Source organism: Microtus oregoni, unplaced genomic scaffold, assembly GCF_018167655.1.
Source record: "Microtus oregoni isolate MIOR12 unplaced genomic scaffold, Mior012 000015F_ref0000493, whole genome shotgun sequence".
Classification (NCBI taxonomy): domain Eukaryota; kingdom Metazoa; phylum Chordata; class Mammalia; order Rodentia; family Cricetidae; genus Microtus; species Microtus oregoni.
Window position 1 is genome coordinate 47,727,246 of NW_024543074.1, and position 16,927 is coordinate 47,744,172.

At 47.4% G+C, this 16,927-nt stretch overlaps 1 protein-coding gene across 1 annotated transcript in view; it reads left to right on the forward strand.

The window, feature by feature from the left end:
* Rufy1 (RUN and FYVE domain containing 1) overlaps positions 1-16,927 on the forward strand; it is a 45,443-nt gene that overhangs the window by 26,048 nt on the left and 2,468 nt on the right. The window contains exons 11-16 of the mRNA XM_041665566.1: positions 303-470; positions 3,690-3,787; positions 8,133-8,252; positions 8,795-8,924; positions 13,049-13,143; positions 16,173-16,221. Coding sequence (XP_041521500.1) covers positions 303-470; positions 3,690-3,787; positions 8,133-8,252; positions 8,795-8,924; positions 13,049-13,143; positions 16,173-16,221 — 660 coding nt within the window. The remainder of the gene's footprint in view (positions 1-302; positions 471-3,689; positions 3,788-8,132; positions 8,253-8,794; positions 8,925-13,048; positions 13,144-16,172; positions 16,222-16,927) is intronic.

Genomic DNA, 16,927 nt, shown 5'->3' on the forward strand with positions numbered 1-16,927 from the left:
GCTCCCGGCAGCTCAGGACCTGAGGCAGGAAGATTGAGTTAAAGGCCAGCCTAGGTTACACAGTTAAACTCTTTCCAAAACTGAGAAGAGGGAAGAAGAGCAGGAAGAAGGGAAAGGGAAGGTGGGAGGGCCAGAGGAAAGAAGGCAGGCAGGCAGGCAGCGTGGAGGAGAGGATGGGCATAAGGAATCCTGTCGGGCCTTTCTCCGTGTCGCAGGCCTGCCCTGTCCTGCAGGGACTCCCCCTCAGCTAAATATGACGCTGCCTCTTTCTCAGTACGCTCTCCTCGTCCGTGTCTTTGAAGGAACTAGAGAAGGAGCTGGAGCTACAGATTGGAATGAAGACTGAGATGGAAATCGCCATGAAGTTACTGGAGAAGGACACCCATGAGAAGCAGGACACGCTCGTTGCCCTCCGCCAGCAGCTGGAGGAAGTCAAAGCAATTAACTTACAAATGTTCCACAAAGTTCAGGTGAGAACTGGCCTCAGGTCTGGACCGCTGCCCTCAGCTGCCTTTCAGCGCCGTCTTCCTTCCTGCGGAACACGCAGACAAGCCTGGTCCTCAGTCCTCGTGCTATTGCAGTGTTTTGGATGTTTTGCTTGAGACAGGGTCTCAGCAGGTAGCCCTGGCTGACCCAGAACTCACTACATACATAGATCAAGCTATTCTCAGAGTTCTGCCTGTCTCTGCATTCTGAATGCAGGAACAAAAGGTGTGCACTGCCATGCCTACTGCATATGTTCATTTTTAAAGGTTTGTTTTTTATTTACCTGTGTACATTTATGACTTTGTGAGTATATGTGCATGTGCATACAAGTACCTGAGGAGGCCAGACACACCAGATTCCTTAGAGCATTTGTGAACTTCCCAGCATGGGTACCAGGACTTCTTTTTGAACCATATTTTAAGTTTTTACATTTTTTTTCAGGTTTGGCCCATTAGAGACATAGTAGTGTGTGTTAGGGAACCTGCTCTAATAATCTACTAGGATGCCTTTGAAGCATGGAAGTGTATCTGTAACACGGTAAGCCTTGCAGACCAGCAGGCTTGCTCTTGGCGACCACTCAGAGACCCGGGCAGGGCTGCAGCTTTGCAGGGCACTGTTCCTGCGTCTGAGCAGGAAGAGGAGAAGGAGCTGTCTAAACCAGCCAGACACTTCCTGTCTCAGAGTGAGATGGAAGTTGTGTACGCTGCCTCTGGTGTTCTCCCTGGGGACAAGTCGATCATCTTAGCTGCACGTCCCTGGAAACTCCATCTTTTCTGGGCTACAGCCAGATAAAAGAGAGAATATTTGTTGATGGGCACATAATTGTCTGTCTGTAGTTAGCCCCAAGATTGCTGCTGGGAAGTTCCATCCAGGCCCTCGTCAGAGGCCACAGTCCCTGGCTGGTGACCAGTAATTCCCTAGCAGTCCACATGACCCATGAGCTGGAAGCCAGCTGTCCCTCTCACATGGACCCACCACAGCCTGTGATGGTGCGGGAGGAAAGCGGACTCTAGAAAAGAAATGAGTACACTGTCTGAGTTGGAACTGCCAAGACTGCAGCCCCTAGCAGTGGGCTTTATTTCTGCCTTCTGAGAGGACACTCGTGTCACCCAAGGGTCACCACCACCCTTGGCCACATTCTGAAGGAGTTTGGGGAGTGTGTCCTTCTAGAAGATAAACAGCTTTGGTGGCCAGCCTCTTGTTGGTGTCAGTTTGCCAGGCTGGCATTTGTAATAGGAACCGTGGTCATAAGTGTATTTCATAGCAGATTCCTGACTCTTTGGCAGCATTGTCACCTCTGTCACAGGCTCTGGTCTTTTCTTTCCCTCCCGTGTGTTTATCAGGGAGCCAGGTTCAGTGAATGCACTTCTGCCTCTTGTTCACCGCTTCTCACGACCAAGTCTGGATGTGTGTCCATGTCTCTCTGTTTTATCAGTGACAGATCATCTGAAATCCCAGACTTATATAGGGAAGATTTGGGTCTGATTTTCACTAAATGGGACTGCATACATGTAGACAACTGCTCTGCCATGGATCCATCCTCCAGCCTGCATGAACTGGTCTACAGGGCCTTGATAGCCCAGTGTTTTTAGTCTTTGGCTGTTTTCCGAGACAGGGTCTCTCTGTGTAGCTCTGACTGTCCTGGGATTTTCCCAGACTGACTTAAAACTCACAGAGATCTGCCTGCCTCTCTGCCTCCCAAGTGCTGGGATTAAAGATGTGTGCCACCACACCTGCTTTCATAGAAATTTTTAAAATTAAAAATTAGCACAAGAGAGCTGAGTGACAGAACATTTGCCTAGCATGCAAGAGGCCCTGGGTTCCATCCCCAGCATTGCCCCCCCCAAAAAAACAAAGGAAACATACACACACACACACACACACACACACACACACACACACAAGAAAACTGACTCATACCTGTGACTATCACTTAATCCCTGCATTCCTAAGAATGGGATGGAGGATCACAGACTGGCCAAGGCCAGCCTAGGCTACATAAGACCCTGTCTCATTGCTGGGCGGTGGTGGTGCGTCCTTTAATCCTAGCATGTGGGAGGCAGAGGCAGGTGGATCTCTGTGAGTTCAAGGTCAGCTTGGTCTACAGAGTGACTTCCAGGACAGCCAAAGCTGTTACACAGAGAAATCCTGTCTCAGAAAAACAAACAAACAAACAAAAAAAGGACCCTGTCTCAAACACACACACACTTACGGAGTGGAGTGGGGGCATCGCGAGAGGAGAGGACCTGAGAATACAGACAGCTCAGGGATAGCATACTTTTCTAACACCATGCACACACACACATGTGGAATCTCAGAGTGCAGACAGCTCAGGAATAAAATGTTTGTATATTCTTCAGCATCAGACAAAAAGAAAAGAAAAACTATTTTGTGTCCCTCAAATCCTGGCAAAAGTATTTCGTCTCCAGGGAAGCACACTTCCCCATTTAGCATCAGAAGGCAGATTCCTCTTAGAGCTGCAACACGTCCTGTTTTGGTGACCTTTCTTTGTGTGTAAGTGGGATATGGCTTCATTTCACTGCAGTATCTTGGTGCTTTGTTCTTCCAGGTCTGAGTGTTTCTTAGTTTCCGGTTCTTTTCTCTTTAAGCATGCTGTTTGATCAGTTCTGTCCTGAGTGTAAGCTTGGGCCAGAAAATGCAGTCTGTGGGGAGGTCCTCCTGACTTCCTTCTGCAACAGCCTCTCTGTAGCCTTTTGTCTTACAGTACAGAGTGCTCCCTCCTGCTTACTGGGACTGGGTAACTGTTCTGCTTAAAACTGGGACAGAGTGAGTTTCACAGCTATGGCTGTGGAATAGCCCTGCCTCTGACTGGCTCTTTAGCCCTCAGTCAGTCTCTTCTATGCTGAGCCTCCCTCTTTATGGGAAACTGAAGCTGACAGTGTCTCCCTTGAGAACCCTCCAAGGGGTCATGTGAAGTGGCAAGTGTGCCCAGGCCATGAGGCTGCTTGGGAACAGAGACCACACTGACTGCAGCAGGCAGACCCCAGCTCCTGCCTCTTTGCTTTTCTTTGCCTAGCAGAGCTGGAGCCTTGACCTGGTTTGTCCAGGGCTCTAGGGAAGAGCAGCAATTAATGAAATACTCTTGCGAGTGTTGCAAAGTCTCTTAACAGTGAGGCCTATTTGTAATGCAGAGACGTGGAGGAGGGCAGGGCATCTTACAGACCATCTCCTTGGTTTCACAGAATGCAGAGAACAGTTTACAGCAGAAGAATGAAGCCATCGCTTCTTTTGAAGGAAAAACCAATCAAGCAATGGCAAGCATGAAACAAATGGAAGAAAGGTAATCCCTTCCCTGGTAGACAGGGCATCTCTAGAAGGGTCTGGGTAATCCCTTCCCTGGTAGACAGGGCATCTCTAAAAGGGTCTGGGTAACCACATGGTGGCTCACAACCATCTGTAATGCCCTCTTCTGGCCATACACACACACACAGAATATTGTATACATAATAAATAAATAAATTTAAAAAAATGTTTAAAAAAAAAAAAAAGGGTCTGGGTAATCCCTTCCCTGGTAGACAGGGCATCTCTAGAAGGGTCTGGGTAATCCCTTCCCTGGTAGACAGGGCATCTCTAGAAGGGTCTGGGTAATTCCTTTCCTGGTAGACAGGGCATCTCTAGAAGGGTCTGGGTAATTCCTTCCCTGGTAGATGGGATATCTCTAGAAGGGTCTGGGTAATTCTTTCCCTGGTAGACAGGGCATCTCTAGAAGGTTCTGGGTAATCTCTTTCCTGGTAGACAGGGTATCTCTAGAAGATTCTGGGTAATCCCTTCCCTGGTAGACAGGACATCTCTAGAAGATTCTGGGCTACTTGGGCCTAGAAACAACCACAGAGTCCCACTGACAAGTACATACAAATTGGGGTGACTGTCCTTCCTTGGCCCACCCTCTATGTAAGAAAAGCCTGGGCGCACCAACCAGCCTGGCCTAAGCGCTGGTCAGTCAGCCAGGCTTTCGGCCACTGCATCAGAATGTCCTCCCAGGCTTTGGAACTAGACAGAGTGGATTGCCACTGTCACATTCAAATATCAACTTAGTAGTGATCAAAATAGAGTTCCAGGGGCTGGAGAGATGGGTCAGCAGTTAAGAGAATTTACTGTTCTTAGAGAGGACTCAACTTCAGTTCTCAGCACCCACACTGAGTGACTCAGAGTGACCTCCAACTCCAGCTCTGTGAGATCTTCTGGTCTCTGCAGCCTCCAATACACACACACACACACACACACACACACACACACAAATAATTTTTTTTAAAAAAAATGACAATGTCCCAAAAAAGATATGCATAAATGGCTGCTTTTGGGGAGATGTGATGCCATCCCATAGAGCAAAGGTATTTGGGGTTTGATTTTTTTGTTTGTTTGTTTGTTTTTTCGAGACAGGGTTTCTCTGTGGTTTTGGAGCCTATCCTGGAACTAGCTCTTGTAGACCAGGCTGGTCTCGAACTCACAGAGATCCGTCTGCCTCTGCCTCCCAAGTGCTGGGATTAAAGGCGTGCGCCACCACCGCCCGGCTTTTGGGTTTTGATTTTTGTTTTTTGGTTGTTTTTTTTTTTTTTGGTGGGGTGGGGGCGAGACAGGATTTTTCTATGTAGCCCTGGCTGTTCTGTAGACCAGGCTGGCCTCAAACTTTGAGCTTCACCTGCCCCCGAAGTGCTGGGATTAAAGGTGTGCAGAACCACTGCACCACTACGCAGGAAGGCAGTCTTTTCAACAAATAGCCTTGGGAGAGTTGGTCCTCCGTCTGCAAAGCAGTGACTCTCAGCCACACCTCCAGCCTGACAGAACAGCTGGCTCAAAGGGCATCGTAAGAATCTAAACTAGAAGGCTCCAAAACCACAGAGAAACCCTGTCTCGAAAAACCAAAAAAAAAAAAAAAAAAAGAATCTAAACTAGAGGGCTGGAGAGATGGCTCAGAGGTTAAGAGCATTGCCTGCTCTTCCAAAGGTCCTGAGTTCAATTCCCAGCAACCACATGGTGGCTCACAACCATCTGTAATGGGGTCTGGTGCCCTCTTCTGGACTGCAGGCATACACACAGACAGAATGTTGTATACATAATAAATAAATAAATAAATAAATAAATAAATAAATATTAAAAAAAAAAGAATCTAAACTAGAACTGTTTAGGACATAGGGAACTCTGTGGCTTTGGGGTAAGCAATGAGATTTCTTTTTGAGACAGCATAAAAGCATAATTATGTCTTAGTTGGGGTTTCTGTTGCTATGAAGAGACACCAAGACCACAGCAACCCTTTTTTCAAAAAAAAAAAAAAAAAAAAAACATTTAATTGGAACTGGCTTACAGGTTCCGAGGTTTAGTCCATTATCATCATGGCAGGAAGCATGGTGTCACACAGGCAGACATGGTGCTGGAGAAGAAGCCAAGAGTTCTACATCTGGATCAGTGGGCTGCAGGGAGAGAGAGACAAGACACTGGGCTTGGCTTGAGCATTTGAAAGTCCAAAGTCCACCCCCAGTGACGCTTCCTCCAACAGGCCACTCCTCCTAATCTCTGTCAAGTAGCACCACTCCCTAATGACCAGGCATTAAATTTATGAGTCTGTGGGGACCATTTCTATTCAAAAACCACAACCTATAAGAGAAAAACTTGGTTGTAAGCAGAGTTTTTCTGTGTCCCAGTAGCCACTCCCAAATAATAACACAGACACTTATTTTTAATTATAAATGCTTGGTCAATAGCTCTCAGGCTTGTTACTAGCTAACTCTTACATTTTAAATTAACCCATATTTCCTATCTACCCTCTGCTATGTGACTTGCTACCTGTTCTCAGTACAGCAAGTTCATCTCCTCTCCACGTCTCCTCCTGACTCTGAGACTCCTCCCCTTTTTCTTCAAACTCATTTTTTTGTCTGCAAGTCTCCCCTAACCTCTACCTGTCCAGATATTGGCCAGTCAGATTCTTTATTAACCCAGTCACACAGTGACACATATTCACACAGTGTAAAAGAATACTTCATACTTGATAATTAGACTATATCAAAACTCTAAATTTACTGGGCAAGGTGTCAATGGCCTTTAATTCTAGCACTTGGCAGGCAGAGGCAGGCAGATCTCTGAGTTCAAAGCCAACCTGGTCTACAGAGTGAGTTCCAGGACAGCCAGGGCTACAAAAACCTTGTTTCAAAAACCAAAAAGAAAAACAAGTAATAATAGCAACATAATAATACTTTAAATTTTCATCATATGAAACATGACTAAAAGAATTAAAAGGTTTTTGTTGTTGTTGTTTAGTTTTTTGGTTTTGTTTTGGTTCTGTTGTTGTTGTTGGTTTGGGGTTTTTTTTTGTTTGTTTGTTTGTTTGTTTTTGGTTTTTGGTTGGTTTTTTTTTTTTTTTTTTGCTTTGGATTGGTAGACAGGGTTTCTCTGTAGCTTTGAGGCCTGTCCTGGGACTAGCTCTTGTAGACAGGGCTGACCTTGAATTCACAGAGATTTGCCTGCCTCTACCTCCTCACTCCCCCACCCCCACCCCAGTGCTGGGATTAAAGGTGTGCACCACCACCTAGCAAGAATTAAAAGAGTTTTTATGAATTTAGAGGAAATTTGCATATAGCTGACAATGAACCTATGTTAGGCTATATAAAGAACTCTCAAAATAAAAAAACCGAACAATTCAACTAAAAACAGACAAGGTGTCAGGGATGGCTCTGCAGTTAACAGTGCTTGCCGTGGGAGCTTGAGGACCTGAGTTCAAATCCGTAGAGCCCACATGGCCATGTGCAGTAGCAGATGCCTATAAAAATGGAGTGCCTATGGCAAGATGGAAAACAAAAAAGCACAGTCCACGGAAGCTCGTCGACCAGCAAACCCTGTGTACACAGTGGCAAATAACAGCCTCTCTCAGACAAGATGGGGAAGGACAGACTGGCACCAGGTTGTCCTCTGACCGCCACGTGTGCACTGTGATAACGTGTGCCACACACACACCCCTAAAGGCGAGAAAAGTAGACAAAAGGAAAGGGGTGGTGAGAAGAGACTGTGGCAGGAGGGTCACAGACTGAAGGCTAGCCTGGATTGTAGCTAGTTTCAAACTAGCAAGACTTGGTCTCAAAAAGAAAAGGTGGGTCAAGACTTGAGCATGCTCTTCAGCAAGAAGGATATGTGTATGGCAGATAAGCAAATGAATAAGTGGAGCCATTAGCTGGGCAGTGGTGGCTCATGCCTTTAATCCCAGCACAAAAAAAGAAAGAAAAGAAAGATGGAGCAGCATTCCTGTAAATTCCCGTTCAGGTGATAAGCTGTGCATGGTGGCGCACACTGTGTGTGGTACACACTATGGCTGTGGGAGGAAGATCATATGTGTGTGGTGGCGCACACTGTGTGTGGTACACACTATGGCTGTGGGAGGAAGATCATACGTGTGTGGTGGTGCACACCTGTGTGTGGTACATACTATGGCTATGGGAGGAAGATCATACGTTTGAAACCAGCTTGAATTAGGTTCTGCCTAAGCTGCAGAACAAGACCCTATCTCTGAATGAATGAATGAATGAACCAAAGAGGAGGGAGGGAGGAAAGGAGGCAAGCACTCCAGCCAATAGTTTTGAGACTGAGAGGTGGCCCTTTCCCTACAAAGACTGAATGTGTCTGCTTGGCACTGCCTTCAGGTTGCAGCAGGCGGAAAAGGCCAGGCAAGGGGCGGAAGACCGGAGCCACAAGGTGCAGCAGGAGCTCAATGGGAGGGTCAGTGCCCTGCAGCTCCAGCTGTCCCAGCTGCATGACCAATGGTAAGGAGCCGGGCACCTGCAGAGATGAGCTTGAGAGGACAAGGAAGTGACTTCCCGCCTTTCTTCTTGTCTTCAGGAAGAGTAGGACATAGCCAGTCACCCAAACATGCTTCACAAACAAGAACAGCGGGCAGGCTCCAGGGGCCACCTGTGTCTCCAGCCCCTCCTAGCTGGTGAAAGATGAGTCAGGATCCAGCCAAGCTCACCCCTGACCTTGGTCACTCTCTCCCACCTCTTTGGTATCTTCCTATCTGCTGAATGTGGGCTGTGAAAAGCCAGGCAGATATTGCCACTCAGGTCCTTGTATAATCCTCAGTGTTTCCTCTCATTGATGTAACAGCCAAGTATGTACCTGGCAGCTCCTGGTCTTTTGGGGGCCCGGGTGACCCTACACGGAGAGGCCAGGTTTCACTCCATGTAAGGATTTTAATGTCTATGTATGGCCATTCAGGTGGTTCCCCTATCTTGTATGACAGATTGTAGGTCTTCCATGGAAATCTCCCACTGAAACTAACTCTAGTTCACTTTTGGGGAAACAACAGCTCAGGTCTGGAGAAAGAACTGAAATCAGAAAAAGAACAAAGGCAAGCTCTCCAGAGAGAATTACAGCGGGAGAGAGACACGTCCTGCCTGCTCCAGACAGAGCTGCAGCAAGTGGAAGGACTGAAGAAGGTAAGGCAGCAGCGTGTGGGCACAGCCCTGCACCTTCTCCAGAACCTCCTGCCAGTCTCTCCAGTGCCTCTGTGTGGGAGGCGGGGTCTGGAGCTCTGTGCCCACCCCCACAGGGCATCTATCCTAAGAGGAGATGGCGAGGGGTAAGCCATGGAGTCAGCCAGATGGGCCTGATAGTGAGAACCAAAGGCAGAGAGGAGCTGGAAAGAGCAGATAGAGAAGAAGAGGCCCGAGAGAGCCAAGCCACCACTCACGCACAGGGCCAGGGCGAGGGGGAGCTTTACAAGTGATCTTAAAACCAGCTACTGTGTGGAGACCTGGTGCTGTACACAGGACCCTCTCCCAAGAGGTTGGCTGGCCATTCTTCCCAAAGCTCAAGTCATCGCAGGAGGCCGGCAGAGCCAGACCCTCCAATCATTCCTATGCTCCCTTTCCTTCTGGCGTTACTTCCGGCCTCGAGTTCCCAGTGTCACTCTCAGGAATGTCCTGGACCTAGTGGTGTCCGTGTAGAGACAGACCTCTCAGGAAGGTCAGCTGGCAGCAGTCTGCTGGGCTGAGCCTCTGGCTCCCAGACCTCCTGACCCCGCCTGGGCAACAGAGCCAGATGTGCACTGCCCTCAGCACACCCTTGTAACAAGGCAGCTGTCAGAGTGTGATTGCTCTTGGGGGGAGCTCCAAGGAAAAGAAGGGGCTTAGGAGCCAGGCCAATCTCAGATGGTGGGGGTGGGGAAAGGACTGGGCATGAAAGAACCTAGAAAATGGCTCTGTCATTGAACATGCCCACCTCAAAATACTTAATCCACATTTAAATTCTACACACTGAGCCGGGCAGTGGTGGTGCATGCCTTTAATCCCAGCACTCAGAAGGCAGAGGCAGGCGGATCTCTGTGAGTTCGATACCAGCCTGGTCTACAAGAGCTAGTACCAGGACAGGCTCCAAAACCACAGAGAAACCCTGTCTCGAAAAAACCAAAAAAAAAAAAAATTCTACACACTATAGCAAGCTTTTTTTTTTGATTGCCAACTCACAAATAACAACACAGAAACTTCTTGTTAATTATGAAAGCTTGACCTTTAGCGTAGGCTAGTCTCAACTAGCCCTTATAACTTAAATTAACTCATTTATACTAATCTGCGTTCTGCCATATGGCTTTACCTCTCTTCCATCTTCTATCTCCTGTTTCCTCCCCATGTCTAGCTGGAGATTCAACCTTCTTCTTCCTAGAGTCCTCTCTGTCCCTGGAAGTGCTGCCTAACCTCTTCCTGACTAGCTGTTGGCCAGTCATCTCTTTATTAAACCAATCAGAAGGTACCTTGGCAAGGACATATCTTCCCAGTGTAAACATATATTCCACAACAGCATTCCGCACAGCAGGCTTGGTGACGCCCTCAGTGGAGCAGGTGGAAGCACAGTTCCCCACTGTCACTCTCAGCAGCCTGGGGAGTTGCTGTCATCTTTTTGTTTTGAGACAGGGTCTTACTGTATTGTTCTGGCTGGCCAGAAAGTTTATGTATAGAGCCGAGTGACCTTGAACTCACAGAAATCTACCTGCCTCTGCCTCCTGGGATTCAAGGTGTGTGCCACCGTGCCCAGTTCTTTCATCTTTTAGAGACCTTGACTTAGACAAATCCAGAGTTTGGTGAAGAAAAGAATTCCAGGACTAGCCAATACAAAGCAATTAGAATTTTATGAAAGGTCTTTTAGATCACCAGGCAGTGGTGGCGTACTTCTTTAATCCCAGCACTCGGGAGGCAGAAGCAGGTGGATCTCTGTGAGTTTGAGGCCAACCTGGTCTACAAGAGCTAGTTCTCATAAACGGAGACTGTTTCCCAGCTGCCCAGACCTGGATAATCACACAGAAACTATATTAATTACAATACTATTTGGCCAATGGCTCTAACGTGTTCCTAACTAGCTCTTTTGTCTTAAATTAACTCATTTTTATTAATCTGTGTATCCCCACGAGGCTGTGGCTTACCGGTGGTGCCAGCTTTGACTCTGCCTACTCTTTCTTTCTCTGTTCGGATTTCCTGCCTGGCTTTACTCCGCTAAACCATTGACCAGAACAGCTTTATTCACTAACCAATAAAAGCAACACATATACAGAGGGACATCCCACACCAAGTTCTAGGACAGCTAGGACTGTTACGCAGAGAAACCCTGTCTGAAACCCCCCCCAAAAAAAAAACAGTCTTTTAGAAATACTTTACTAAATGTATTTATTGTGTGTGCACATGTGAGGTCAGAGGACAGCCTTACCAGTTTTTTTCTTTCACTATGTGGATCTTAAAAGTCAGTCAAGTTTTCAGACTTGGTGAAAAGTGTCTTAACTCACTGAGACATCTTCCTTGCCCAAAGACTTTTTTTTTCTTTTTCTCCAAAGATATTTTAAAATAGACTTTATGGCAGGTGGTGGTGGGTGGCACACACCTTTAATCCCAGCACTTGAGAGCCAGGAGTTCAAGGCCATCCTGATCTACAAATCAAGTTCTAGAACAGCTAGGGCTACACTGAAAAACCAAAAGAAAGAGAGAAAGAGAGAGAGAAAGAAATGCTAAAAGACTTTAGAGACATGGATGGCTTAGCAGATAAAGGAGCTAGCCTCTAAACCTGAAACCCGCATGGTAAAAGGAGAGAACAGATTCCTGAGGGCTAGCCTCTGACCTTCACATGTATGTGCCCATACTCATGCACTCACATGCAGACACACAAATATATGTAAGAAAAAAAATTAAAGGCACTTTTGAAGCAAGCCTTCAAAAAGTTGGTCTGTATACATTCCAGATAGCTGTGGAAGGAGTGATTAGTGTTTTGTTTTGTGATAGGGTCCCTTATAGTCTAGGCTGATCTTGTACTCGGTATGTAGTCTTCACCTCCCAAGAGCTAAGATCACATACACACACTACTGTATCCAGCCCAGATAACTGTGCTTTTAAAAACCAGCCTTTGGTAGACAGGCAAAGCTTTACTTGTCCATGGGTAACTGGTTTTGGTTTCCTTTGATTTTTCAAGACAGGGTTTCTCTGTGCAGCCCTGGCTGTTCTGGAATTTGCTTTGTAGACCAGACTGGCCTCGTACTCACAGAGATCGCCTGCCTCTGCCTCCAGAGTGCTGGGATTAAGAATGTGCGCTACCATTACTCGACCTTTTTTTAAATAATTTTTTTAAAAGATTTATGTATTATGTATAGTATTCTGCCTGCGCGTCTGCCTGCAGGTCAGAAGAGGACACCAGATCTCATTACAGATGGTTGTGAGCCACCATGTGAATGCTGGGAATTAAACTCAGGACCAGAGCAGCCAGAGCTCTTAACCAGCCCTGATTTTTGGTTTTTAAGACAGGCACTATATAGACAGGATCTCACTATGTAGACCAGGCTGTCTTGGATCTAACAGAGATTCATCTACCTCTGTGTCCCAAGTACTGGGATTAAAGGTGTGAGGTATGTGCCACCAGGAACAAGTGCAGGGTAACCCCCCCCCCCCAGCTTCTGGTTTTTGGTTTCTAGCAACAAGTTTTCTCTGTGTAGCCCTGTCTGTCTTGGAACTAGGTCTAGATCAGGCTGGCCTCAAACTCAGAGATCTGCCTGCCTCTGCCTCCTGAGTGCTGGGATTAAGTGTTTGCCTCCATGCCCAGCCCATGTAACTGTTCTTAATTGGCCTGAAGGTATCTCATCTCTGTCCTGCATCATTGTATCCAGCTTAGAGCTGCTTGTAGTTGTTGTTTGAGGTTTCCTGGAGCCCAGGATGGTCTCAAACTCAGTATATCATCTGCCCCTAGCTCATACAAAGTTATCTATAAGAGAACCCTCGGCCGGGCCGTGGTGGCGCACGCCTTTAATCCCAGCACTCGGGAGGCAGAGGCAGGCGGATCTCTGTGAGTTCGAGACCAGCCTGGTCTACAAGAGCTAGTTCCAGGACAGGCTCCAAAACCACAGAGAAACCCTGTCTCGAAAAAGCAAAAAAAAAAAAAAAAAAAAAGGAGAACCCTCTCTTGGGTGCTATTCATCCAACAAAACTATTCCTTTCTTCTACAAGGCATTCTGATCTCCTGACCACACCGGTTACTAAACATTTAAAAAGGAAGATGTAGTTGTGTGTGACATGTGGCTCGTCTATTTCAGGAACTGCGGGAGCTCCAGGATGAGAAGGCAGAGTTACAGAAGGTCTGCGAGGAGCAGGAACAAGCCCTCCAGGAAATGGGGCTGCACCTCAGCCAGTAAGAGCCACCCACGTGCAAGGCTGCATCTGTGCACTTCCAGGCCTGGTGCTAGAAGAGACAGCTAGGAAACCTCCCAGCTGTCCCTAGGTGACCTCCCAGGAAGTCAGGCCTTAGGAGGCAGCTGGGTGACTCCTAGTCCTTTGAGAATTCTTTTCTCCTGTGACCAGACACCAGTGGTCTAGCACCTGGCAGGGCTATCAGAAGAACAGTTCCTCTTGCTCCACCCATGACCATGGAAGAATTGTGACCTTTAACAGCCAGGATACATGTGGCTTTCGAGATGGGAACCAAATGAGAGGAAGCTAGAGAAATTCAAGAAGAATGAGGGTGTGCATGCCGAACCTTTTGTTTTGTCTGAAAAGATAGAAGGTCTCCTATTTTTTTTTTAAAGAATTTATTTTTATTATTTTAAGTGTGTTCGGGGGGGTGTGTATTCACATAAGTGTTGATGCCCTCAGAGGCCGAAGGCATTGTGTTCCCTGGAGCTGGAGTTACAGGCAATTGTGAGCCACCTGATAGGGATGCTGGCAACTGAACTCAGGTCTCCTAGAAAAACAGTGAGAGCTCTTAACTACTGAGTATCTCTCCGCCCCCAAGGTTGAGATACTTTGTTGTATAAGCATGATACAGAGATTGTTTTGAGACAGTCTTCCTGTGTGTCTCAGGCTCTAGCCTTGAACTGGCTGGAGGGTTCTACTTGGGTTTATACCTGAAGCTCCCTTCTTCCTGTCCCCACGCTGGATGGACGCAAAGCAGTCAGACCCAGTGGTCCTCAAAAATGGCAGTGGTTTTCTGACTCTGGGGATGTCTCGGTGGTACCATCTGATCTAGTTTTGGAATCCTAACTGGAGATGGTCAGTCACCATGTCCCTCAGAGCCAAGCTGTGTGGCTGTGGCAGAGTTAGGTGTACATGCAACCCAGACAGGACTACCCAAGCAGCCACTTTCCCCCTCATCTCCCATCCCTGCAAGCCCATGCTGGGACAGCTTCTGGTCCAATAAGTCAGCTCACCTGTCTGCTGCACAGGGAAAGGGTCACCTGCTGATGATTAATGAAGGCCATGGTGGTTCTTGAAAGTTCTGATGCTGTTTTGTAAGCCCTAGCTTAATTCAGCCTGTCTCTCAGGAACCTACCACTTGACGCCTAGCAATCTAAAACAGTTAGACTAGTCAGCTCTTAAGGCCCCAGATGCGATGGTACATACCTTTAATTCCAGCACTCTGGAGGCAGAGGCAGGCAGATCTCTGTCAGTTCAAGGCCAACCTGGTCTGCATAGTGAGTTATAATACAGGACCATAGACAGGGGCAGGAGCTGTTGCCAGGCACGCTGGTGGACACTGTTATTCCCAGCATTTTGGAAGGTAGAAGCTGATAGCTCTCTATGAATTTGAGGCTAGCCTGGTCTGCATATCAATCTCCAGGCCAGCCTGAAAACCCGTCTCAAAAAAATAAATAAGTAAAACATAAAAATAAAAGAAAGGGCTCTAGCCCTTATGCTATGGTCCCGGCACACCTGCACCAACCTGCAGAGCACCTCTGAGCCTGTGGGTGGGGGAATGGACGCCCTAAAAGGCCTATGCCAGTTGTGGTAGCCCATACCAATAGGAAACACTAACGGCGTGGAGGCAGGAAGATCACAAAGTTGAGGCAAGCCTGAACTACATCTGGGACTGTGAAGATAAAAAACTCACTTGCCATACAAGCATGGGGACTTGAATCCCCAGCAACTCCATAAAAAGCCATCAGGTATTGTGAGCCACCTGTAATACCAATACTCAGGTAGACAGAAGATCCCCAGGGCGAGCTGGCTGGTTAGACTAGCCAAGTCTGGAGCTCTGGCTAAGTAAACTAGAAGAGTGATACTAACATCTTTCTCTGGACTCTACACATGCATTTGTACCCATAGGACACGTGTGAACAAGCGAGCACATACATACACACCACACCACACACCAAGAGGGAAAGAAAGGTTCCCCCAGATTGCCAGCATGTAGTGTTTCATTTTGGGTTTTTTGTTTTTGTTTTTTTGATACAGAGTTTCTCTATGTAGTCCTGGCTGTCCTAGAACTCTTTCTGTAGACTAGGTTAGTCTCAAACTCAAGGAGATCCCCCTGCCTCTGCCTCCCAAGTGCTGGGATTAAAGCATAGTGTTTCATTTTTACTGACATAGTTCTACCAACCTAAAGCTGTGCGAACCTATCTTTTATGTGAAGGAACTGTTCATTCATTAAATGATGGAGAGTTAACCGGGCAGTGATGGCGCACCCCTTTAATCCCAGCACTCAGGAAGCAGAGGCAGATGGATCTCTGTGGGTTTGAGGTCAACTTGGTCTACAAGAGCTAGTTTCCAGGACAGGCACCAAAGTTACAGAAAAACCCTGTCTCAAAAAACAACAACAAAAAAAAAGATGGGGAGTTAGTGGAGCCTCTCAGCCTGCCCCTTCTGGACAGTGCAGTGGGCTGGATACCCTCCAAGAAGCCTGGGAGATTGAGGTCTCTACTGAGAGTGGCAGTTAGGTCAGGACTTCCTGGCCTTACCACAAGTACATTAAATACAGGGACAGCTATCTAGAGAAGCCAGAACTCTAGACTTCCAGAGTCATTCACCATTCTGTTTGTTTGTTTGTTGAGACGGGGTTTCTCTGTGTAATCCTGGCTATTCTGGAACTTGCTCTGTAGACCAAGCTGGCCTGGAATCACAGAGATCTGCCTGCCTCTGCCTCCAGAGTCACCATGCCCTGGCTCATTCACCATTTCAATTCTTTTTGACCCTTGTGGACTTGCAAGTCTGCCCTTAGGCCACATATTCCCAGGCTTAGCAGTCACATGAGCCAGGGGGGGTGTAATACAACCTCAGGTCACACAAAAATGGGAAGCATTTTTACCAGGTGCACGCCTGTAATCCCAGCACTCGGGAGACAGAGGCAGGTGGATCTTGGTGCTTCCAGGCCAGCACAGAGTGCTGTTACACAGAGAACCTCCATTTTGTCCCTTTCCTACTAAAAAAATGTCTTTTTTTTTATAGGTCCAAACTAAAGATGGAAGACATAAAGGAAGTAAATAAGGCGCTGAAGGTATTAAAGTCACTTTTATTAGCAAAAAATCACTTAGAGCTGATGGTGGTAGGCACACCTGTAAACCCAGCACTCCAGAGGCAAAGGCCCTCGAATCTCTGAATTCAAGGCTAGCCTAGTCTACATTGTGAGCTCAAGGCCAGTCATGGATCTTAATGAGACTGAAGGAAAAGAAAGACTGCTCACGTGCCCCACAGGGATGACAGCATAGTGCCACAGGCATGTCCGGGATGGCATTGCTGCAGGTGGACAGGTATGAGCTGGAGGCTAACTTTTCCAGTGTCAGTTTCTCTAAGCCCAAGCCCATGGTAGGCCCTATGCCCATTGGCCGGCTCTGCCATGCTGTGTGCTTGAGAAGCTAGCACACACACACAGGTGCCAGGTAGAGCAGCCTGCCTCACCCAGTTACCACAGGAGACTCGCAGGACAGACGGGCTCCTTCATGGTGAGAGACCATGCTGCGCAGCCACCTCCAGTCCAGCAGGTGAATGGATCCCTGGCTGCGCCTACTCTTTAATTGCAAGCTGCAGGTCTCTGTCTAGCCATGCAGTATTTGTATGATGGTGGCAGCAGACAACTCCAGAGGGGCTTTCTTTCTTTCTTTCTTTTTTTTTTTTTTTTTTTTTTGATTTTTCGAGACAGGGTTTCTCTGTGGCTTTGGAGCCTGTCCTGGAACTCCCTTTGTAGACCAGGCTGGCCTCGAACT